A 24,901-nucleotide genomic window follows, 5' to 3' on the forward strand; every position below is an offset into this window, starting at 1 on the left:
ACCCAAAGGATTGATTTGCATTGAGCGTTTTTCCTTGATCACAGAAGATAACGATGTGTGATTTTCAGATTCACTTGATCCTTGATCATCATCAGACTCTTCATCACTCAAAGTGACAGCCATGCCTTTGTTTCTTCGAAGTCGATTGGCACACTCATTGGTATAGTGTCCAAATCCAGAACACTCTCTGCATTGTACTGAGTCCAAATTTCTGACATTTGATTGGATTTGCAATTCAGTTTTTGGTCGAAATTGTCCTTTCATAGGAGTAAACTTTTGAGCTTTTGCAGAAGTGGTGATATTGGGCAACACAGATTTTTGTCCGATTTTCTTCTTTTCTCTCATTTTCTTCAAGTAATCACCGAATTTTTTAGTAATTAGAGAGATAGAATCTTCACCTAAATCAGATTCATTCACTTCTTTAGATATTTGAAGGATTTCATCATAAGAGTCAGTTGAAACTTCAAGGGCTATTGTCTTCCCTTTATCCTTCTTTTGTAAATCAAGATTCATCTCAAAAGTTCTGAGGGAACTCATTAATTCATCCAGGTTGATTGTTGAAGTGTCTTTAGATTCTTCAATTGCACAAACTTTGACATTAAATTTCTCAGGTAGAGATCTTAAAACTTTGTTCATCAATCTTTCATTGGACATGGGATCTCCAAGACTGTGAGCTTCATTAGAAAGTTGTCTCAACCGGCTATCATACTCAAGAATAGACTCCTTGTCATCCATTCTCAAACTTTCGAACTTTGATGTCACCATCCTTAGCCTAGTTTTACGCACACTTGCGGATCCTTCACAGTGCTTCTGGAGTATCTCCCAAGCATCTTTGGCGCATACACAAGTGGTGATTAAATTAAACATCCTTGTGTCAACAGATGAAAATATAGCATTGAGAGCCTTGGAATTAAAGTTTGAAGTTTGCACTTCATCGACAGTCCATGTACTTTCAGGTTTGAGTCGTGTGTCTCCATCAGCATCCTCGAGTTTTGGTGGACTCCAACCATCAAGTACACGTTGTCAAGCTCTTTCTTCAATGGATTTAATAAAAACCCTCATCTTTACTTTCCACAATGCATAGTTTGATCCATCCAACACGGGAGGCCTAAAAACAGTATTTGTTGATCCTTCCATAATTCCTTTTCACTCTGAAAACAAAACAAAACAGAATCTCACTTAGTAGCGTCAAGTGGAAGCTCTGATACCAATTGAAAGTTCTGTTTCCACAGTGTATGTGTGAGTTGAGAGTGAGTGTTGTGTGTATCAGAATGTAGGTGTTGTGCGTATGTGTTATAACACCCACGACAACATGCAGCGGAAATTATGATTTTAACACACCTACACGTAGCTGAAATAATGATAATAATACGAGATACGAGATGTAAATTATGCACAAGTATAAAATATTTGTGCGGTGCCTCAGGGCAAAATAATTCACTAGAAAAACTTGTAAGTTTACAAAAACCAATACTAGTGAAAGAATAAAACAACTCCCTTATTAAGGCGAGTAACAAATTGCATCCTAAACCTCTAACAAACCGTATAACCAAAATACATAGGATGCATCAACTGAGAAGTGAAAAAAATCTTCAAAACTCCACACACTAATCAACACGGTGATTAGGTGTTGTCTTCGGATGTTGGCAGCACTTCACAGCAACAAGTTATCAATGACGCGATGGCTTCAATCAGAAAACCTTTTTTTCGTACAAATGCATCTCTGTCTCTCCGAAAGTTTTTGCTCTGTATCGTCACTCTCTCACCCTTTTGTTTCTTCTCCTTTGAGTCCTATTTAACATAGAGAAAACCAATTTCATTAGGAAACAAACTCTTTTTAAAACAAGGATAATATCTTAAAGATATTGTGATATCATATCTTAAAGATATTACGAGTCATATCAAATATAGTCTTATATCACATATTGAATTTATAAGAGATCATATCATCAATTTCGAGATTATCCTCATGTCTAGAAAGGCAAAATATTATAGATAAAAAAGAAAAATATATCAAGGAATAAAATTCCTTTCAGAATCTGATATCCTTTTGAGGCAAGCTCAAGACAGCTTCAGAGTTGGATAACACAGTTAAGTACGTGAGCAGAAGATTTGGTATTTCTTGTTTGCGGTAAGAAACAAGCTGAAATACAGATGGGATGAATGTTGCAACTCAAGAGGTGGATTGCATTTTAAATTGAAGGTGGCAAAAAAAAGTTTTTCTGTAAAATTCAGTTCGCCTACTCCAACGCTGATTCAAACTAAACACAATATGAGTTTTTATTACCAGCAGTAGCTGTAGAAATGAGGGAGGGCAGTCGTAGGCTCTAGATCACGGTTGATGAGGAAATTCCCAGGATTTGGTCTTATCCAAAAGAGTCGTAGAGATTGATTCTGAACCTGAGATGTAATCTATCGTCGTCGTCAGTGTTGATTTTTCATTTGTTAGAGGGGTAAGAAAAAGATTCACCTTTCAAAGGTTGAGTTCAAATTATCTTCATGGTTGCAACATTAGGAAAAGAGTCAACCTTTTTAAATGGTTTGCGTTATCCAATAAATGGTTAGCGTTATCCATCATGGAGTATCTATGACGGCCATACATTCAATGGCAGTACGCTAATATGAAGCGTTCAAATGACTTTGCAACTACAAGTACAAGTTTCATATAAAACCTCAACAACAACGAAAAACGGTGAAACCTCTAAAAATCGTAACCCCAAACTTCCAAACTCTCTATGAGTCGAAAAACAGCCTTCGACTTTTCTTCCATGTTCATCATGCACTTGCGAATAGGAGTGAAAGTAATGTTGATGAATCATCTTCCATCCTCTGTTCAATCGGGATTATCTGAGTGCTCCTTTGCGGAATCTCCAATGAGAGCAAACTCTTGAAAGATTCATAGGATGCAAAAAAGAGTGCTCCTTGAATCATATACATGACAAGTCTTGGAGTCAAACCCCTGATAGTAAGATCAAGGTTAGTTTTGTCAAATCTTTGAACCAGGATCGAAATAGACAAACCCGCCTCAAATGAAAAACACTTCAAATTCTACGTGTGATCTTTCTAAGTATACTTCCATCCCAAAATATATATTATCTTGTCATTCGGACTAATGTTTTGGTTGCCAGTGACTTCAGCTCCTCCCTTTTTCTAGTTTGCTGTGTTATTCACATTACTAAACACAAGCAAAAGAAAAAAACAGGTTTCTTGTCATTTTAATCCTACCCACAATTTATTTCATTGGAAAATGGGAAATTATGAAGCACATAATTGACACCATGCTAGCACTACCCAAGCATCCCCCATGCCTCTGAATGAAATGACAGAGCCAGGGCATCACAGCAAAAGGCCAACAACTAGCCCAAGAAAACATGGCTCTTATTTATTTATTTTTTATCATACCACAGAGCTGTATTGCGGTGATTGCATTTGAATACGACACTAAATGAGCAATTCTTCTTAAAGAAAAACTCGAAGACAGAACTAGCTAACATTCTGAGGTAGACACGAAACGAGTCATTGTTCAGTTAAAATTTACTGCAATGCCTCACCTGTACAGACCTTTCAAACCTTCATGCTTCCCTATATCCGTAAGCGTATTAAATACACCATTATACCGAGCCATCGATCCAGGAACCTGCGTAAATAAAGATTTTATTATCTATACAAAAGTATATTCTATTGTAAGCATGATAGATATTATTTAAAAATACTTGATTGTGATTTAACAAGATAAAGAATGTATTGTTTATCATTTATCTTTTGTAGGATAATATTTTGTATCATCTATCTTTGGTAGGATAGTATTTAATTAGGCCTAATTTAGTGGCAGGCCTAATTAGTATTTAACAGGTGACTCCCGTCGCCCAAGTCAACCGATCCATCATATAATCAGTGGCAGGCCGAGAATTCAATCGTGCTTGCTTGGCTCCTTAATTTCATGGAACCCAAAATCAGCAGACGTTATCTCTGGTTCCAGACCGCGAAGGAAGTGTGGGATGCGGGTCGGAATATGCATTCGGATCTGGGTAATGCATCACAATTTGTGAACTTCGATTGAAGTTAAAGGACATGAAGCAGGGTCAAAATTCTGTGATACAATATTTCTCTTGTTCAAGAACTTTGGAAATAGTTGGATTTTTTCCTTGGAAGAGAAGTCTTTATGTGCAGATTGCAGTGTTAAGCACAGGCTCTCTCTTGAAAAAGAACGAGAATTTGATTTCCTGGCCGGCCTCAATCACAATTTGGATGAAATTCGAGGCCGCGTTGTGGCCAGAGATCGTTTTCCATCACCGGAAGATGCATTTGCGGAGGTCAGACGCGAAGAAATGCGCAGAAAGGTTATGCTCACTGATGAAGTTTCTGCTCCTCACTCAACTCCAGAGGTCTCTGCCTTCGCAACAAATAAAGTGCAATCACAAGACCAGCGTACAGGTAAGAGGCCCTGGTACGAACGTTGGAATCGTCCTGGTCATACAAAGGACAAGTTTTAGTAAATTTACGGTAAACTAGCTAATTGGCAGCCCCGGAAGAAGAACAATGGCTGTGTCCATCAAGCCCAATTCATGGAAGAATAGCCCGCCACTGCTGGTACTTCAACCCCATTCACACGGTCACACCAGAGCAGATCGAACAAATTGAGCAGTACTGCCGCCTTCTCCGACAAACTGCTCTTAGTCAACAAACAAACACCACTGTCGGGTCTTGTTCTTTGACTCAATCTGGTAAATTTCACTCAGCTTTTAGTGTATCATCTCAACCATCATGGATATTGACTCTGGTGCCTCCGATCACATGACAGGAGACTTGAGCCTTTTTTGTTCTCATGCTCGTGGTTCGAGTCACTCTCATATTAAGATTGATGATGGTTCGTTAAGCCTTGTTGTTAGAGTTGGTTATATTCAACTCTCGAAGAATATTATGCTAAAATATGTACTTCATGTTCCCTCTCTTGCTTGCAATCTGAATTTTGTTTACAAACTCACCTATGGTAATCATTGTGTTGCTAAATTCTTGTCTTTCTTTTGTATTTTTCAGGACCACCGTCGGGGAAGACGATTGACATTGCTAAGATTCACAATGAACTCTAATATCTTGAGTTTGCTCCGCCAAGAAATCAACAAGCTCTAGCGTCTAGTGTTTCTTCTCATTTTGTTTCTAGTACTAGGGAAATAATGTTATGACATCATCGTTTAGGTCATCCTGGTTTTTCTTATTTGAAACGATCTTTCCCATCATTATTTGATAAAAAAAAAATATTGGTTTTCTTACTTGTGCGATTTGTCAATTTGCCAAACATATTCGTTTATCTTTTCCCCACAAACCTTATACACCTACTACGCCTTTTTCACTGATCCATAGTGACATTTGGGATCCCTCACCAATCACTACATCTAATGGGAAACAATGGTTCATAACTTTCATCGATGACCACTCGCGAGCGACTTGGGTTTACCTAATCAGAGTATAGAGCCACGGCTCAAGGACTATGTGAACTCATTTGGATAAGACACCTAATGGAAGAATTAAAAATAAAATTCAAGGATCTATGCAATTTTTTTGTGACGACAAATCAACAATCAGCATAGTTCACAATCATGTTAATCACGATAGAACAAATCACGTTGAAGTTGATGACACTTTGTTAAAGAAAACTTGGAGCAATGCATGATTAGTGTTGAATACATGTCCACTTCTAAACAACTTGCTGATTTGTTAACAAAGAGACTATCATAACAAGCTCGTGAGCTCCTAGTAGACAAACTTAATCTTATCAACATCTATAGCCAAGCTCGAGGGGGAGTGAAGAGTATAATGAATCTGATTAAATATTTAAAAATATTTGATTGAGATTTGATAAGATAAATAATGTATTGTATATCTTTATCTTTGGTAGGATAATATTTAATTAGGCCTAATTTAGTGGGATTAGCTGTAGCCTTGTATTATATAATTGTGTATTGTGTGTTGCAGATAATATCAGAAATAATTTTGTTCTCTCAATTTCTTCTTTTAGATATATATGACTCAATTTAGGAATTAACAAACCTGAGTTTGCAATCTTGTCTTAACAACGTCAAAAGGAGTTGTAAACAATGAGGCTATGGATCCAGCCAGTCCTCCACAAACTAACTGCGAAACAGGAAAATTTATGACAAACTTGAAAAGGAACCTGAAGTCTAAGCTATTCACAAGCATGTTAGACAAACCGTAGTCAATGTATTAGCTTGAGCATTTGAATGGGCTGCCGGTAACATGTTTTCTTTCAGGCTTTCATAAGTATAAAACTGCATGTTTATACTTGATTAAAAACATAAAAAGACAATCACCAGCAGACAGAAAGAATCTTGAAAGTGAAATCAGAAATATCTTCCCTTATGAAAATATTAGGTCTCTATTGTTACCTTGATGGCAGAATGTGGAACATTTCTGCAGAGTACAGCTCCCCAACCAGTATATAACGAAGGCAACCCACCTTTTTTAACAACCTCTATCAAGGCATTCCTGCAGCATGAAAGCAGTTTAGGAAAAAGTATAACATCCCTGCAAGAGAGCTCCAAATGCATCAGGTCAATTAGTTTAATAAGTAATAACATAACAGGACCTAAGATTTGAGAGATGGCTAGATTGAAAATAAATAAGAAACTGTAACTAGTTCAGGACAATAATTCAGAAATGAAAAGATAAAATAGCAGAAATATTAAGAAAAAAATTAACTAAGGAAAATACATTTGGAAGCCATAAAAGCAGAATTTTAGCACCATATCCGTCAATGCAGGACCACCCATTCACATTATTTATTATTTGGAAAATATTGTCTTGTCCTGAAAATCATATAGGCGGTTTTTTTTTTATTGAAACCAATTCCTGGCATGAACTCAGCATGAACTAATTCAGAGAAGCGATGGAGTCTGAAATGCATACCAGCTGTTCCGATAGTGTGAACCAACTTGCATCTGCTGTTTGACACGCTCACTAGGAGTAAAAATGAATGACGTAGCAATACTTGCACAACCTCCTGCCGTGCAATGAGCCAAAGAGTGATATTCCTACACAATGAACGAAACACTTCAATATCTGAAGATGTAAATATATTCCAAATTCAAAACTCACGCTTTGACAAAACTTGGTTTTTAACACGCCTTTACATCTAATATAAGATTCAATCACCTTTATATTACATTAAATTGATCTAGGTTGTGTATTCCTCATTGTTTGTTGCCAAATACTCGACTAACATGCATGTATACACCATGACTATTAATTTTGGATCTATGTTCTCCAATTTCCAACTTATTCGTGAAAGGGTGGGTAAATTAACATAGACTGGGACACTTCCCATGAACTCGGTCTTTTGGTAAAAGAGGATTCTAAAACAATAGCATTTGTAATGCTTGGCATGAAAATTAACTGTATGTAGTACCTACACAACAAAAAATAATGGTACAAATATTATGCTCCAGTTATTTATTATTATCTTTTTTCAACTTTCTGCAACAACATATTATTACATCACCTTGGGAAGAAGGGGAAGCAAATTTCTCTTCACCGATTCATATGTGAATGCGTAGACTGCAGAAATTGGAGCTGAAGAAACAATGTTACTGGAAATGCCACGATAAAGCCCCGTTACACCTGAGGATAACTATTTAGTTTTTAGGTCCTTTAGAAAAATTAGCCCAAGAAATATAAATAAATTTGATTGATACAAATTCAAGAAAGGAAAATGAATTTCCTCAAAGCAGCCAGAACTCTTGCAAGAAATTCACACCTCTTTCAGAAATAACAGATCTGCCTATGTAGTGAAGGGGTTTCTGATCAGCACGGCATGACTGAACAACTGTCTTGATTGTGTCCATGGGATGTAGACAAAGGCTGACAACTATCCCAGCCATTGCACCTGCAAAGGCATGCTCTTGCTTAGCAACTGAATAACGAGGTTTCTCCTTTGCTGACAAGTTAGTTTCGAATTTGGAGGAGTCCGCATCAAAAGATATTACCCCTTGACTTGATGTATGCTCGTGCAAGCCATCCACAGATTCCCGAACTTTAATTTCATCAAAACTTGATGTTGAATTGGTTTCTTGGGAATCAGTATCAGAACTTGAGGGAAAAATCTTTGGTATGTGTGTCATTATATTTTCTGCGTGCACAATATCATTTCCACAGCACAAGGTAGATGACTTCGAGTCAAAATTGGCAACTACGCTATGTGATATATCTATAGGCTCTGTGGCTTGAGGATCACAACCAGAAATTTTTAAGTTATTTGTTGAACATGCTGTATGAGTAGGCACAGAGCCTCTAGCCGAATTTGAGTGATGAACTGTGTAATGGTCATGTGCCACATGGTCATCAATCCTAGCTAAGACCTGATTCTTTGTCTTAGCAAGATTCATTTCACTAATCCATCTGTATGTTCTTCCCAAATTAGGTATTCTTCCTACACCAGGAACATAACTCTCAGTCGCATAAGTGTGTTTCAAAGTAGATCTTGTTTGTAATCGTCTCCGGAAAGAATAACATTCATAACTAGGCAAAATCTTCTTGTTCCTTTCAAAAAATTCCAAATTTTCCTGCATAAATTTTGCAGTATTTGTTTTACCAGTTGACTGGTCTAAGAGAGGTTGATCATAAGTCAAAGTAGAAGCACAAATCGCTTCTTCTTCATTAGAACAGCCGTCTATTTCGCTTTTCTGATTGAGCTTAGTTCTATGGGAGTTGGTTTTAGACAAAAGAACTGAAAGGGGCTGCGACGCACGATCCCACACATAGTTTACAGCGGATATTAGGTCACATGTGCTTAATATCTCGGAAACTGGGGGATCAGAATTTCTAGGGGACTGGTTATCATTTTCTAAGGAAGTGAGAGTATCGTCTGTGTAAACAAAATCAGCAAGATCAAAAGATGCGCCGTCCTTGATAGGAGTATGCCTTTGTTTGATTGAATATCTTTCATTTCTTTGGGATACTCTGTCTTTAATCATCTTCTACAGATAACTAGCATTCATACAAGAAAGGAGAGGGACAGAATGGCGCCTGCATTATCAACAATGAGGTTCCATTATTAAACGCAATAAAAGGGATTAGTAGTTTAGTACATAAAATCACTCTTCAAAAAGTCAAGGTGCACAAAACTGATAGAGCTTCACACAAGTTTAACTTTCATACTTAGTACTAAAAACTGATCTATCGAAGGGAGATTCTCAAGAAATGTGGGCTAGTTCCTTTAGAAGAAATATTGATATGAAATATAATGCACAAGACGCCTATGAAAATAACCGAAACCATGAGTCACCAACGCAGCCAGCACAGTTCAAGTAAGCTTATGTTGAGCAAACATGGGCCATGCTCAAGCAATGTCATTTTCACATATATTACCAGTTCACCAAGGCATGTTGAAATGTTCTCGTTTCTCAAACGCTCAACTCCTATAATAGAACATACCAGAACAGGATCAACAGTCACTAACGAAAATTCGTCAAATGATCTGTTTTAGTCCCAAAATAATCGAGCTCCATAAAAATTTGATATACCCACACGACAAGAAAATCTCATTCATACAATCAGATGGCTCATTAGTTATTCCAGACGTTATGTCGCATATGAACTGGTACTAATAGTTTCCCCGTTAAAGGCCTAGTTCCTCATTTAGCAGCAACTCCATAATAATTGAAATCAAAGACACGAGTAAAATTTAAATACTCATTAGCAATCAACAACAAGTTTTCTCCGAAGGCAATAGTTTGGAATCCATACTCAACCATTAATTCAGAACCATAATTAATCGGAAAATACCCAAAATTGCCTAGTAAAATCAATACTAAAGCATTTGAAAAATGTGCAATTCACAATGAAACTAGGGAAGTATATAACAGCAGAACCATGGCTTTTCCCAGTAAAAGGGCCCCATGCCAATCAAAAAAGTTAGGATCTTTAAGAGAACCCAACTTGAATTTTCACCTGTCCAATTCCAAGAACATGATCTTTTTACTTTTATTTATCGAGCATACCCAGTAACCAAGAACACGCATATATAGATACAAAAATGTATCAACAGAAAAGGTTTAAAAGTGAACCTGGACAAGATCGATTGTTTTTACTTAAAACTTCAACTCCGTGTTCCAATACTTTCTAGTTCATTTTGCCAAGTCAAAGCAATGGGTTGAAATTAAAAGTCTTCGATAGTTCTCCTTTCGAGGGTTTTGCTTCTGATTGAAAGTAGAGATTGTGAGATGAAAACAAAATTGGGAAGTGAAAATCGAGAATTGATTGCTATGTTTGTTCTGAACTCTGTGGAAACGGGAAACTCAATTCAAGATACTTTTACTTTTCGATTTTAGTAAAATTTGAATTTCTACAAGTCCGAGCTGAATTATGCGAGGAAAATATTAATTAGTTCTTTCCATAGATTTGAAGTATTTTTTATTAATTTTATTTAAATAATTAAACTAATAATATACTACTTAAAATCTTTTCTGTGTTCCACGTGAAATTTGATGAAAATTTGTGAGATTTAAAATTAAATTATTATTTTATTGTCTGACAAAATGATATTGTTATTTGAGATTTTTTTTATTTTTAAAATTAATATGACACAAAAATTAATTCGAAAGATCTCAAAATATATTGGAATAATTCCAACAAATTCATTTGGGCGAATGAAAAGAAAATATCATTTTCTGTGTTGAAAATATTGATTTTTATTATAATTATGGATCGAGTCAATCGTGTCACGGATAAAATTTCGTGAGTCTGTCTCACAAGAGACATATTCTTATTTTCTAGTCTTCTATTTTTATTTTGCAAGAAAAATTAAGTTTATGTAAAAAAATCCAAAAAAATATTAATACTACATATACGGTGCGTTTGGTATGCATGATTAGGTGGGTTTACGATTATTAAACCCACCTAATCTAATTTTTTATAACGATTTTTATTTAATCAACTCAATCCCTCCTATGAATGATTAGTTTGTATTATGTGTGATTAAATAATATCTCATTCCCTCATATGATTATTTATCATTCCTCTATCCCTACCCTCTTTCCAATTTTACTATTTCTCTTTCACCAACGCCAGATCACCTCTGCCGCGGGACCGCCGTCCAGCCTCCGTCGTCGGACCGCAGACCGCCACCGGCCGTCGGACCACCTCCATTGCCGGGCCATCGCCGGAATGAAGAAGAAAAAATAAAGACAAGGGCAATTTTGTCATTTTATTATAAAATTCAAAATTATCTCATACTTAAAAATCATACCAAACATAATACTATTTTACATCATATATTACATTTCTATCACAATCATTTTTTTTATCATTTACATACTAATCATTAATTTATTTTATCCTCCTACCAAACGCAACCATAATATTTAAATTATAATAGAGACAAAACAGCGTTTTAATGTAATTTTTAAATCCCCAAAATACTTCATCTTTCTTTTTTTTTTTGTCCCCTTTTTTATTTTGTATGAAAAAATAAATTTATGTAAAAACAATTCTAAAAATTTATTAAAAATCATAAAATTTAAATTTTATTTTAATATTTCATTTAAAAAAAATAAAAATACTTATAAAAAATCGATTGAACGTATACGCAACCCTTGCACACAAGAACTAATATATATAATATATTGAAAAAAAATTATTACAAATATTTGTGTATTCAAAAATTCTAAAAGTTAGTTCTTTTTCTTGAAAAAATTCATTCTTTTTAATACAATTTGATTGTTCCTCATATTGCAAGCATCGCTTGAATTTATTAAATCTTTATATTCCAATTGTGTACATTGATTTGTCAAAATTTGATGCTGATGATAACTTTGTAAGAAGATCGATCTCATTATTTTCTATTGATGTTAATAACCTTATGTAAATCTATGATCTCAATAAAATCATTTTCTTCATCTTCGAAGTACAAAAAAGATATTTTAAGTATCAAATGATGGAACAGCCATCAATGAATGTGACTTATAAATATAAAAACAATTTAGTATTTTTCATTCGTATTATAACTTATGAAAATATATAATTCTTCTAGTAAATGTTCAATCCATAATTATATACATAATTTTACATTTTTCAAGTATTTCAACGCAAATTAATTTTTCAAAATATTTGATTATTTTGGTAAACTCTTCGAGAGTACTAAGTCGGATGTATCACATATACCACGATATCTTAATTCGTATAATGAAATGTTGCTCTACTAAAAATAATGGCTTTAAAGGTTGAATATATTTTATTTGACATCTTAATCTTAATCCTAAGAAGATATATATATATATATATATATATATATATATATATATATATATATATATATGTCAAATTAACTCATTCATAACAACTGAAAGTATTTTTTCACCGACTTTGGGTTAGAAGTTTTGAGTTAAATTTAGCTCATATGTCACAAGTTACATGTTGCCTCATAACCATCTACATCACGATGGTTCACGACCACCGATGTATCGATAATAATAATTAGACTATTTTTAGAACACCAACAAAATATATGGTTAAATCGAGTATTGAGAGCACATAGTGTTACTTCAACAACATCAATAAAAATAACTATAATTTTCATTCTCAGTTAGTTACATCATCGTGCTAATAACGTGTGATAAATTATAAGAAAAAAGAAAAATGAATAGAGAGAATTCACAAAAATCAATTTTCAATGAACTTAATCATTTTATTTACGAGAAAAATAACAAAATATAAATTTTTACGGACATTATTTTGTCATATTTACTTTGTTCACAAATTTTTCTAATCATCTATGGCAATAAATTATCTATAAAAATTATAGCAAAAATTATCGATAAAAATATAATGTATTTTAATACTAAATAATATTGTTTCTAATTTTAAAATAAAATTCCAAATGACATTTTAATTTTTTGGCAAACACCAAAATATAATTCCAATTCCAAATCTCTTTAATAATTTAGGTCGTTTTTCTCGGTGTTATAATACGCTCGAAGAAAAATAAACCTATTCTGTGCATAAAATGTCTTTTCTTTAAAAAAGATCAAAGAGCAATATGTCCGAGCCCGGGCTCGAACCGGGGACCTCTAGTGTGTGAGACTAGCGTGATAACCAACTACACCACCCAGACTTGGATGACTGACGCATAGACAATAAAAATATTAAACTTAATATCATCCTAAATTGGATAATCTGTTTTTTAAACTCTTGATAGAAGAGGTGTACTGCAGCAGAAGGATACTTGCTTCACCTATTTATTTACGATGCGATTTTTTTAAATGAATATATATATTTATTATTCCACACTTAAAAATCAATAAACATTCACTAGCTTCACCTGAGACACAATGAACTCAGAGTAAAAAAAAAATTAATAGAATGAACAAATGTATGTATGAAATTCAAGTAGCACATCCAGTAAGAACTCCTCTATAAAATATTCTGACACTTGAATCACAATTTGCTCAGTATCAAGCCGGGCATCGAGCCACATTCTAGAATTCGCAATGTCTTTCGAAACAGTCTGGTTCAAATTTCGTTTCTTTGTCTGAGGCAGTACATAGAAGTCAGCTTCTTTCATGATCTCATCAAACACAACTTCTTCCAATGGCAAACTCGTGATTTTTGGTTTTATGAATGTTAGCCAAGGAGGAGAGGAGAAGTTCCATTGATAAATCTCTAGTAAAACTTCATTTATATGATCAAATAGAAGCTTTGGATTGAGGTTAGGATTGATAAGAGGAAACTCCAGTTCATCGAATAGTGATGCGTGGATCAGTTCTTCAGGTAGTGGACCAATTTCTGATAGATGATCCCAGTTCATACAAGAAGCTTGGAGCACTAAATGGACATAAACTGATATGTGATTTTGTTCATTCTTGCATGTTTTAATGTCAAGTTGAGGATCTTGGGGGGTTGACTCAGATGAGCATTCTTCAAAGTAGAGACGAAGTGGTTGTAATGATCGTTCAACTGCAAATAATGTCATGTAAAGTACGTATGAACAGAAGGAGGATAATGATGGATAAGGTTTTGTTATGTCAGTGTTAGTTACCAGTTTGAAACGTGGTGCTTGGCAGACTGCTGATGGCATCAGTGAAAAATGGCTCGAGTACAGAAACCGGGGTTCGATGTGCTTCTTGATATTTAGTGCTGTCGCAACTGCTCAAAGGAGTGAAGGGGATATCATCCAATGTAAATGTCAATGTCTCATTCTCTGAATGTATGTCCTGCCAAGTCAGAAACTTGTGAGAAAGGTAAGAGGTTACTCAACTGGCATAATCAATTTTCCATCAAAATTTGTACAGGCTAAACATTTTTTTATTCAAAGATCTAGAATTTTTTATTTGACATGGTAAATTTGGGGACTGCCCTTTTCCTGATCCTTTTGGTCCGGCATTGGATGCCAGAGAAAGCGACCTTAAGTTGTGGCAAGAGAGTATATAAAGGAACAGAAGTGCTACATATTGATGACCATTTCTTGACTTAAAAAAGATGGACTCACCATGAAATGAACCGCACTTTCATCGTCCTCCAGTAACTCTGTAACATCACTTCTTTTTAGTGTGCTGGTGGATTCACTTTCCACTTCTGAAGTGCAATTTTCATGTTTCTGGATGCTATCTATTTCCTCGGTTTCTTGTTCTCCTGTAGAAATGTGCCAAAACGATAAAGAGAAGATTAGTAGAATAAAAAAGAACAGGGATTAATGGAATAGCTCGTACCGTTATTAAAGTCCACTTCATCAGCTTCAGAAAGGACGGTACAATATTCATGATCATCCGTGGCTAGGATCATATATGAACGTTTTTTCGTCTCCAAAGTTTCAATACCTTCATATATCTTATAATCTATATCATATGTAACTTCTTTACCTGGTCTCAATGGACTTGGGCGAATTCTTTGCCTCTCATTCATTATCAAGCAACTGCTTCGAGCGATATTAGGAGAGTTGCCGTATGTAGTAGATCTCATTTGAGCATATAGGCTGTCCCGTTTCGGGCTTATTGTCCAGCTGAAATCATGTTCTGGAGAGGAAAGAATCCGGGCCACAGTTTTTGGGGATCTTTTTCTTTTTGTGTTCTCTAATGAATTCACATCATTCACTCTAGCGTAAAGTTGCCTCTTCGCCTCAAAAATCACATCGAATTCTTGTTTCATGGAGAGTTTAACACTTGGGAAGTCTATTTTTCTGCGCACTGTCTCCTTCATGCAAATATTATCAGGCCTCTCGATGGATCTGAGGGATGATTTCTTGCTTCGTTTTTCCTTTATCTCAACATTTTTGGAAGAACTGACAGAATTCGCAATGTCCATTCCACGACAAATACAGTCTCCGACTCCCAAAATGGGTCTATTATTGGCAAGTTTATTAGAATTTCTTTTCATTGAAAGCTGTTTGGTTCCTTTCTGTTTCCTCCAAATGTATGTTGCAACTTTCTCTTCATCTCTTTGAAAGAGAAGGATGTTGGTTTCTGATTGGGTTCTGTAACACCCAATTTCTGATACGATTGCACAGACGAGCAATGACAGATTATGTTTTCTGAATATCTAATTTTTTGTGGGGATGGCTTCAATATAACTATCTTATCGAGATGGCGCGTGAAATGTGTTTTCGAGACGTATTGGCACTTATGATCAATCTTCTCCAAGAAAGGCTTCTGCAAGTTCCCGTTTTCCGAACTAGTATCATACGTCCTCTCAAATTCTGAGAATTTGACATCTAGCACTGGCTTAATGAATCTTGCTAACATGGGATTTGGCTCAGGCGAGAATTCCCTGAACAAATCCTTTTTTGTACTTAAAAATTCCAATGCATCGGAGAAGGGTTTACACTCGGAGCTTGTTTCTTGTTTTCCATTGAATCTTCTGTCAATAAACATTTGATCAACAAAGACTTTAGCTCTCCTATGCACATGTTTCATCTTCAAGTCTGCATCCTGAGTACATATTACACCTAATATTTCCGCAATCCTGAGCTTGTTCAAAGATGTTCCGGCTGAAATTGAAGGAGGCCGGTGAATCAAGCTTGCTGAATTGTGATACAAAGAAGACTTGTGAGCAGACTTTTTGCCCTTATGTCCCGCCCTGCTTTGAGTTTTCACCAGATGATGAAGAGGGTCCGACTCAGTTTTCTCATGTTGCAGTCTCTTAATGATCATTTGATTTGTGTTGTGATTCTCGATGCAGATATTTTCTTTAATAAGATTACTGAATCTTGTTTCTCTTGTACCAACTCTACATATCGCCAAGTCTGCTGCAAGCTGATGAAAATAAAGCATAGATTAGTTTATTTTCTGGATCTCTAAGGCACAGGCAAGGATGAAATCAGGACTTCGATTTACGGGGCGAAAACTAAAACACGTGCAAAACTTTTGAAATCAGAGGTGCCAAATTTTAAAGTTTTAGATAATTAGGCTAAAAAATGGTTGTCCTTTTGGTTGATTGGATCCATATATCTTGCCCTTAAATCATTCTTGATCACAAAGAACACAAAATTTCAGACTATTGCTCATTGAAGGTCTTAAGCTGAAACTTGAATTTTCTGACATTCTTCATTAAAACTTCCAAGCCGATCTAGCTTTCTTGGATAATCCGCCGCAATATATACAATTTACAATCCTAAATATCTGAAATGGCATCAAGTCATTTTCCTTGGAATGGAGTAAAATTTATTGAATGATTGTGCAATAAATCAAGAATTAAGGCTAAAATCTAAATCTCTCTCAAAACAGAGTTGGCCATCATAGGTAGCATCACCTACTCTTAAACCAACAATATCCATTCAACAGCGTAAATTTTATAATTTATCAAAATTTATACGCCATTACAAATACATCACATGTGTATATATCCAAAATGCTGAGAATTTAACGTTACAGCCATACCGATATTGTGTTTATTCATCAGCCCTCCATTCAAAATCTGGTCATTACATGCTTGGCCTTGGCCGGACTCAAGGACATCAATCCGTCCCCACATACAGTTGATATTACTTTTCCGCATGATCCTCGGATTCGTGATGATCTTTTCGACATAACCGATCAGTCTTTACGCTCAATTGGCGTAAAAGAAGTTCTCCATGAACCCCGTGATCTGCCAAAAGAACCAAAAAAAGAAGTCTGGAAAAAGGTTAGCAAAACCATCATCAAATAAATGGAGTGCAAGATAAATGATATACCCTTTTTTTTCTTCAAACATAATACATACATATACTGTCTTAGAAGCTCATATGACCAATATAAACATCGCATTATCTTATCCATAAAACCATATAATGAAAAGGATCGTACCAAGCTAATTCAACGAAGAGAAACTTCAAAAGATCGCCATAAACAAACATTCTCTACATTTCCCAAGAAAACAATGCATGCATTCCAAGAAACACAACGCCACAAAATTAGGGAGTGGGGGAGGTTAGGGGTAGAGAATACAGGCCAATAGGAACTACTTCGTCCTATCAACAGTTCCTCAGGGACAGTGGAGAAAGAAAATGACCCAAATAATTAAAAAAAGAGTGTCATTTGTTTGTTTGCACATATACATGCAATTTTATTTCTTGATTTGTTATTTATTTCCACAAACAGCATTAAAGTGGGAACTGTATGATATTGACTCTGTCCATCCCCGTTGGCAATTTGGCATCAAAGTTTGGTTTCTTTCGACCACTATAAATCTTTGAACTTGTTTGGTTATAATGTTGTATAAAGAAACGTGTTCAAAATTAGTACGCTTTCCCTTATTAGATGTTAGAGTAGCACTCTTATGGTTGTTTAAAAGAAGTACAAATGGATGTATTCTTCTGTAACAAAAAAAAAAAACAAGAAGAAATAATATCGACTCAACTTGAGAAGAACAAAACTTGTTCGTCTCACATTTCTTGACTTAACATGGTATCATAGCTAGTGGATATCAATCCTACCTCTTGATGCGACACAAGATCTAGATCACATTGCTGGAATTTGCTGCGTGATTATCGCAATCGTACCACAGGAGCTACGCTTAATCGACCAACGAAGATATTGACATATGGAAAATTCAGGTAATTTCAATTATCCTTTGTTCTTACATCCTTTGGACACACTATGAATGAATTTGGTAATGATTAACTGCTTGGTGTCGATAATTATGGAGTTTGGAGTCGAGCTATGATAATTGCCCTAAGAGCTAAAAATAAGATTGTGTTCATTGATGGTTCCTATCCACGACCCGCGGTTGGACATGCTTCTTTGCATCAGTGGGAGAGATGCAATGCTTTGGTGCTTTCGTGGCTAATGAACACTGTATCTAAGGTCATCTTCAACCACAAAATCTATGTTGGTACAAATTTTACACTAAAATAGTGCGATTTTCTGCACCAAATACAACATTCATCTCACATTTCTTGACTTAACATGGTATCAGAGCTAGTGGATATCAATCCTTACCTCTTGATGCGACACAAGATCTAGATCACATTGCTGGAATTTGCTGCGTGATTATCGCAATCGTACCACAGGAGCTACGCTTAATCGACCAACGAAGATATTGACATATGGAAAATTCAGGTAATTTCAATTATCCTTTGTTCTTACATCCTTTGGACACACTATGAATGAATTTGGTAATGATTAACTGCTTGGTGTCGAGAATTATGGAGTTTGGAGTCGAGCTATGATAATTGCCTTAAGAGCTAAAAATAAGATTGTGTTCATTGATGGTTCCTATCCACGACCCACGGTTGGACATGCTTCTTTGCATCAGTGCGAGAGATGCAATGCTTTGGTGCTTTCGTGGCTAATGAACACTGTATCTAAGGTCATCTCCAACCACAAAATCTATTTTGGTGCAAATTTTACACTAAAATAGTGCGATTTCTGCACCAAATACAACATTCGTCTCCAACCCATTTACTTCAAATATTACACCAAAAAAAATATTCTCGAAATATTCCTTTTATTTTACATATATTAATTATTATATTTAATTTAATATATTTTTTATTATGACTAATGATTTATTATTAATAAATTTAAATAATAATATTTAAGTTTATAATTTAATTATATAACATAACTTAATTAATGTATCACAATTATGCGTTTCAAGTTGCATTTGTATTTCGATTATCCTTTTGAATTTAGTTATGAATTGTATTGTTATATTATTTTTTTGTATTGTATTAAATTATATTAATTAAAAATCATAAAAAAATTAGTTTTTAATATTATAATTAAAGTAAATAAATACATATTTTAAAAATGAACAATTATTATTTTATAATTTTTATGATTAAATAACTAATTATTCAAATAATAAATCAATATTATACTATTATTTAAATATTATTTATAATTATAAATATTTATAATAAATATAAATAAAAAAATCAAAAAAATAGAAAACCCCTGCGCCAGGGCCCAGGAGGAAGGGGCCATTGGAGCAACCAAAGCACCATTTTGGTGCAGCTTTGGAGATGGCCTAAGGAGATTTACGGAAGAATCGTGTAATCGACAGACGCTTCAATAGTTTGGAGTGATTTGAAAGCACAGTTTGATAAAAATGAATGGATCAAGGATTTTTTCTATCCATCGTGATATCAGTCGATTGACTCAAGGAAAGAGCACAATCTCAGCCTAATATTCGAGACTCAAAACACATGTGGAATGAATATGCATATTTTGGTTACACTTCCTCTTACGAATGTTGACACAACTAGAAGGTACTTGAATCATGACAAGCAACAGAAGTTACTTCAATTCCTTATAGGATTAAACAATAGCTACATGACGATTCACAGCCAAATTCTTATGATGATTCTACTCCCGAGTGTTGGACAAGCCTTTTCAATTATATCACAAGAGGAATCCCATAGATTATTGATCTCGGTGGATCCCAAACCAGCATATGTGTTTTATTCTATACAACGTAAAGCCGAAGAACCGAGAAAAAACCAGCCATATCGTGAATATTGCAATTGGACAGGACATACTAAAGCCACATGCTACAAGTTGGTTGGATATCCTCCGGGACATCGCTTATATGGGCAGCAACCTCGTGGTGATAATCGAAGGAATCCGAAGATCTATGTGAAATCAAAAAAGCCTGTTGTAGCAGCAAATTTAGTGGAGGACAACAGTCATAAGGAATCCATAGCTGATGGTGTTTCCTCTGTTCCGTTTTTCTCTCAAGAACAATATGCAGAGATAGTGAAGTTATTGGGAGGCCACGACACATATAGCTCGAATACTCCAGCTACTAATATGGCAGGTAATGTACTTCCGAGGTTTTGCACTAACTGGATAATAGACACTGGTGCAAATGAACATATGATGGCTAATTCCTCTAGTTCAGTCAGATTGCCAAATGGTAACAAGTTGTCCATCAGTCACATTAGTTCCGTATCCTTGTCCCCATCAATTACATGGAAAAATGTGCTTTGTGTCCCTCATTTTCAATTCAATCTTTTATCGGTTTCTAAATTTACCAAGTCTCACAACTACTCTATCACATTTTCCCTCGTTTTTGCCTATTTCAGGACATAAGGTGTAACGATCATGGGCTATTAGGTTGAACCAACATGGGCCTCGGCCCATACCCATGCACCACTACTGATCATGGGTCGTTAGGATGGTCCACCATGGGCCTAACCCATGTCCATGCACCGTCACTTATAGAATATTACATCCCTTGAAAAGTGATTTCTTTCGCCTTCTCCAACACTTGAATCCAGGACCTCTAGGCTTAAGTACCTAGATTTCTAAAGTGTTTGTACCAGTTGGACTATCTTTTTTTTGTAATGATCATGGGCCATTAGGCTGAACCAGCATGAGCCAATGCCCATACCCATGCACCACTACTGATCATGGATCGTTAGGATGGTTCAGCATGGGCCATGCACCGTCACTCATATAATATCACACCCATGAAATGTGGTTTCTTTCGCCTTCCCCAACACTTGAACCCAGGACCTCCAGGCTTAAGTACTTAGATTCCTAAAATGTTGGTACCAGTTGTGATAGTCCTTTTTTTTTGTAACGATCATGGGTCATTAGGCTGAACCAACATGAGCATCGGCCCATACCCATGCACTACTACTGATCATGGGTCGTTAGGATGGTTCAGCATAGGCCTAACTCATTCTCATGCACCGTCACTCATAGAATATCCCATCCCTGGAAAGTGGTTTCTTTCGCCTCCCCAACACTTGAATCCAGGACCTCCAGGCTTAAGAACTGGTAAGTACTTAAGCCTGGAGGTCCTGGGTTCAAGTGTTGGGAGAGGCGGAAAAAAACCACTTTTCAGGGGTGTGATATTCTATGAGTGACGGTGCATGGGCATGGGCATGGCTAGGCCTATGCTGGACCATCCTAACGACCCATGATCAGTAGTAGTGCATGGGTATGGACCAATGTCCATGTTGGTTCAGCCTAATGGCCCATGATCATTACATAAGCAGTGAGAGGATAGTTGGGATTGGTAAGGAAGAGAATGGGTTGTAGCATCTTGCCAATAAGTTGTTTCAACACTTCAGCCCTTCTTGTACTGTAATGTCGTTGCCTTCTTTTAATCCCAGTTGTAATACCTTGCATTACAAAAATAATGTTGTGTGTCAGAGTTTAACTTCTGTTGATTGTGACACTTGGCACAAAAGATTAGGACATATGTCCATTTCCAGAATGTGTTTGTTACCTTTTCCATTAAAGAATGTCATTAAAACATATTCTATTTGTCCTCAATCGAAACAGTCTAGGTTGACATTTCCAAAGTTAAGCTTGACAAAATCTCAATCTTCTTTTCAACTCATACATATGAATATTTGGGTCCCATTTAGTACAACAACATACAATGGGGAAATATATTTCTTAACAATTGTTGATGACTTTTCAAGAGGAACTTGGGTTTATCTCATGCATTCTAAGTTGGATGTATTCAGAATTCTTAAGCAATTCTTTGCCTTAGTACATACTCAGTTTCTGCTCAAATTAAGTCCATTAGGTTGGAGAATGCAACTGATTTCTTTAAATCTGAATGTAGCGTGTTTTTTGCTTCACTAGGTGTCGTTCATTTCAATTCATATCCTTATACACCGCAGCAAAATGGGGTAGTAGAGCGCAAGCATAGGCATGTCCTTGACATAGCCCGTTTGGTCGCAAAAGGGTATACACAACAACCGGGTATTGATTTCCATGACAGTTTTTCTCCCACTGCCAGGAAAGTCACCATCCGATGCTTGCTTAGTTTGGCAGCGACAAATAACTGGTATTTGACACAAATGGATGTTGCAAATGCTTTTGTTCAAGGTGATTTGGAAGAGGAGATTTTTATGACGCTTCTGCTTGGGTATCATGCTCAAGGCCATCATAAGGTATGTCGCTTGCGCAAATCGTTGTATGGTCTAAGACAGTCCTCGAGGCAGTGGAATCATAAATTTGTGGACATCATGCAAGCTGGTAGTTTTACACAATCTCACCATGATCATTTTCTCTTTACCAGTCGAGAATCTCAGCATATCACCATTCTATTGGTTTATGTAATGACATTGTCATCACGGGGAGTATCTTGGAATTGATTGCGAAGCTCACACATTTTTTACATTCTCGATTGCAAATTAGAGATCTTGGCGAATTGATATACTTTTTGGGGATTGAGATTGCTCGATAACCTCAAGTAATCTATCTCAATCAACGTAAATATGCGCTGGAACTCATTGTTAATTCTAGTTTAGCTGGTAGTAAACTATTTGATACACTTATGAAACAAAATAAGAAGTTGACAACTGTGGAGTTGGATACCATACTCGACCAAGATACATCCGGCTGTCCTACTGATCCTTTACTGAGCAGTCCAAACTCATATCAAAGGTTGGTTGGAAGCTTGATTTATCTTACTATCACCCGGTCTTATATTTTTTGCAGTCCACCATCTTAGCCAACTCATGCATTCACCAAAAAAATTCACATGGATGCTGCTCTTCGAATGGTAAAATATCTCAAGTGTTCTCCTGGCTTGGGCATATTGTTGGCAGCATGGAACTCAGTGTATTTTTTGGCCTATTGTGACTCCGATTGGGCTTCTTGTCCTATGTCTCGACCGTCCATAACTGGTTTTTGTGTCAAGCTCGGTGATTCCTTATTATCCTGGCAAACCAAAAAGCAACAAACCGTGTCCAGATCTTCTGCTAAGCATAGTACCGAGCTATGGCTACTACTACCCATGAAATCGTTTGGATCCATGGGATTTTGCTTGATATGGGAGTCACAGTTCGCCAACAAGCAACTCTTTACTGTGACAATAAAGCAGCTCTTCACATTGCCGCTAATCTGATGTATCATGAACGTACCAAACATATTGAAATCGATTGTCATGTGGTCCGTGAGAAGATCACAATGGGAATCCTTCAAACAGCTTACGTCTCTTCCATTGATCAGCTTGCTGATATTTTTACTAAGAGTTTGGGGAAAGATCAGCATCACCATCTATTGTCCAAGCTTGGTACTCGAAACTTGTATCAAGCTTGAAGGGGGTGTGTTGGTTATAATATTGCATAAAAAAACGTGTTCAAAATTAGTATGCTTTCCCTTGTTAGATGTTAGAGTAGCACTGTTAAGGTTGTTTAGAATAAGAAGTATATAGATATGTACTTTTTGTACTAAAAAAACAAAAAGAAATAATATTGATTTAGCTCGAGAAGAACAGAACTCGTTCGTCTCTCATTTGTTCGATTAACAGAACTCAAGCAAGATCTTGGCATTTTTCTATGATTCGTCTGATTTTATGTCGACGAAAACTTACATTCATTTTAATTATGTGTGGCTTAAACTGTAAGAGAATGGACAGGACTTGGTACTTTCCCATTTTAAGTTACTTTACTTAATTAATTAGTTCAAAGTTTTCTTTGTTTGAAACGGTTGGACATGTGTGTCGTATACTTTGTTTGGGACAATAAAAAATGCTCCATATATGTAGGTATAAGAACCATTTCGATCCTAACAAGTAGTAGAAGCATTCGATATATATATCTGATGTAGCCAAAAATGATGATTATCCAAACTACTCTGCTGGTTCGTAAACGAGTCCAAGTAGTTGGTGGAGAGAATCTTTGTGGGCTATCACCTGCGTCAGAAACGAAACGTCAGAGGCGTCGGGGTGGATACTCCGACGATCAACAAGTAATTGAGAGCTAAAAGGTTTTCGTATCCAAAAGTCTTCCTCCTCCTAAATAATGAGAATACTCTCCTATTTATAGATTTTTTTTGGAGAGTGTATAGTGGGTTTGGGCTTTTATAATTAATAATAATTGTGGGCTTGGGCTTTTATACTTAATTTGAGCCTCATTACCCATCAATATCGATAGTTTTATGAATTCCTACGATGAACTATTAAAACGTAACGTTTTTTATGTTTAAGGCCTATAATTCGTGTTCAATTGAGTATGCATCTCTTATTGCTATAAAAAAATTAATGTACATATACGATTAACAAGTTACGCTATACAGACTGCATATTATAAAATATTTGTCTATATAAAATTTATGTAAATATTATCTATCTACTTAATTTTATATTATGGCAAAAACTTGTGTGAGATGATCTCACATGTCGTATTTTGTGAGACAGATATTTTATTTGGTTCATCCATGAAAAAGTATTACTTTTTATGCTAAGAATATTACTTTTTATTGTGAATATCGGTATGGTTGACCCGTCTCACATATAAAGATTCGTGAGACCGGCTCACAAGAGACCTACTTTTATATTATATTGTATTATATTACTGTGAAGAATAATTAATGCTGCATTAATATTATATTGTATTTGTAAAATCCAAGAATTTTAAGTTTTATCACGATAGTATATTTTGGATACCAGGATTTATCTCATTTGAGGATGTGAGATTTGTAAGATTTTACCAAGATTGAGTGAACAA

At 35.7% G+C, this 24,901-nt stretch overlaps 2 protein-coding genes and 1 non-coding gene across 8 annotated transcripts; all 3 read right to left on the reverse strand.

Moving 5' to 3' along the window:
- Positions 1-2,554: 2,554 nt before the first annotated feature.
- On the reverse strand, positions 2,555-10,352 carry LOC142542884 (uncharacterized). 2 transcript variants are annotated; one of them, XM_075649778.1, is made up of 9 exons: positions 10,080-10,350; positions 7,772-9,039; positions 7,517-7,635; positions 6,925-7,049; positions 6,405-6,504; positions 6,210-6,287; positions 6,049-6,132; positions 3,552-3,637; positions 2,555-2,959 (listed from the first exon to the last, which is right to left on the reverse strand). In XM_075649778.1, exons 2-9 carry the CDS (start codon positions 8,985-8,987, stop codon positions 2,776-2,778), a joined length of 1,992 nt encoding a protein of 663 aa, XP_075505893.1. In that variant the 5' UTR covers positions 8,988-9,039; positions 10,080-10,350; the 3' UTR covers positions 2,555-2,775. The 2 variants fall into 2 exon arrangements, with proteins under 2 accessions (XP_075505893.1, XP_075505894.1); XM_075649779.1 differs by having other exon boundaries at positions 2,820-2,959; positions 3,562-3,637; positions 10,080-10,352.
- A 2,697-nt stretch (positions 10,353-13,049) lies between these two features.
- On the reverse strand, positions 13,050-13,123 carry TRNAV-CAC (transfer RNA valine (anticodon CAC)). Its single transcript has one exon. It is a non-coding gene; the product is annotated as a tRNA-Val (tRNA).
- Positions 13,124-13,306: 183 nt separating this feature from the next.
- On the reverse strand, positions 13,307-17,497 carry LOC142542885 (uncharacterized). Of its 5 annotated transcripts, none has more exons than XM_075649784.1 (6): positions 17,286-17,497; positions 16,881-17,088; positions 14,868-16,256; positions 14,498-14,640; positions 14,048-14,222; positions 13,307-13,965 (listed from the first exon to the last, which is right to left on the reverse strand). In XM_075649784.1, the coding sequence occupies exons 3-6, from the start codon at positions 15,379-15,381 to the stop codon at positions 13,364-13,366; spliced, it is 1,434 nt and encodes a 477-aa protein (XP_075505899.1). In that variant the 5' UTR covers positions 15,382-16,256; positions 16,881-17,088; positions 17,286-17,497; the 3' UTR covers positions 13,307-13,363. The 5 variants fall into 5 exon arrangements, with proteins under 5 accessions (XP_075505899.1, XP_075505895.1, XP_075505896.1 ...); XM_075649780.1 differs by having other exon boundaries at positions 14,718-16,256; XM_075649781.1 differs by having other exon boundaries at positions 14,718-16,256; positions 16,881-17,114.
- Between the last annotated feature and the right edge of the window lie 7,404 nt (positions 17,498-24,901).

This window comes from Primulina tabacum, chromosome 4, assembly GCF_025594145.1.
Source record: "Primulina tabacum isolate GXHZ01 chromosome 4, ASM2559414v2, whole genome shotgun sequence".
NCBI lineage: Eukaryota > Viridiplantae > Streptophyta > Magnoliopsida > Lamiales > Gesneriaceae > Primulina > Primulina tabacum.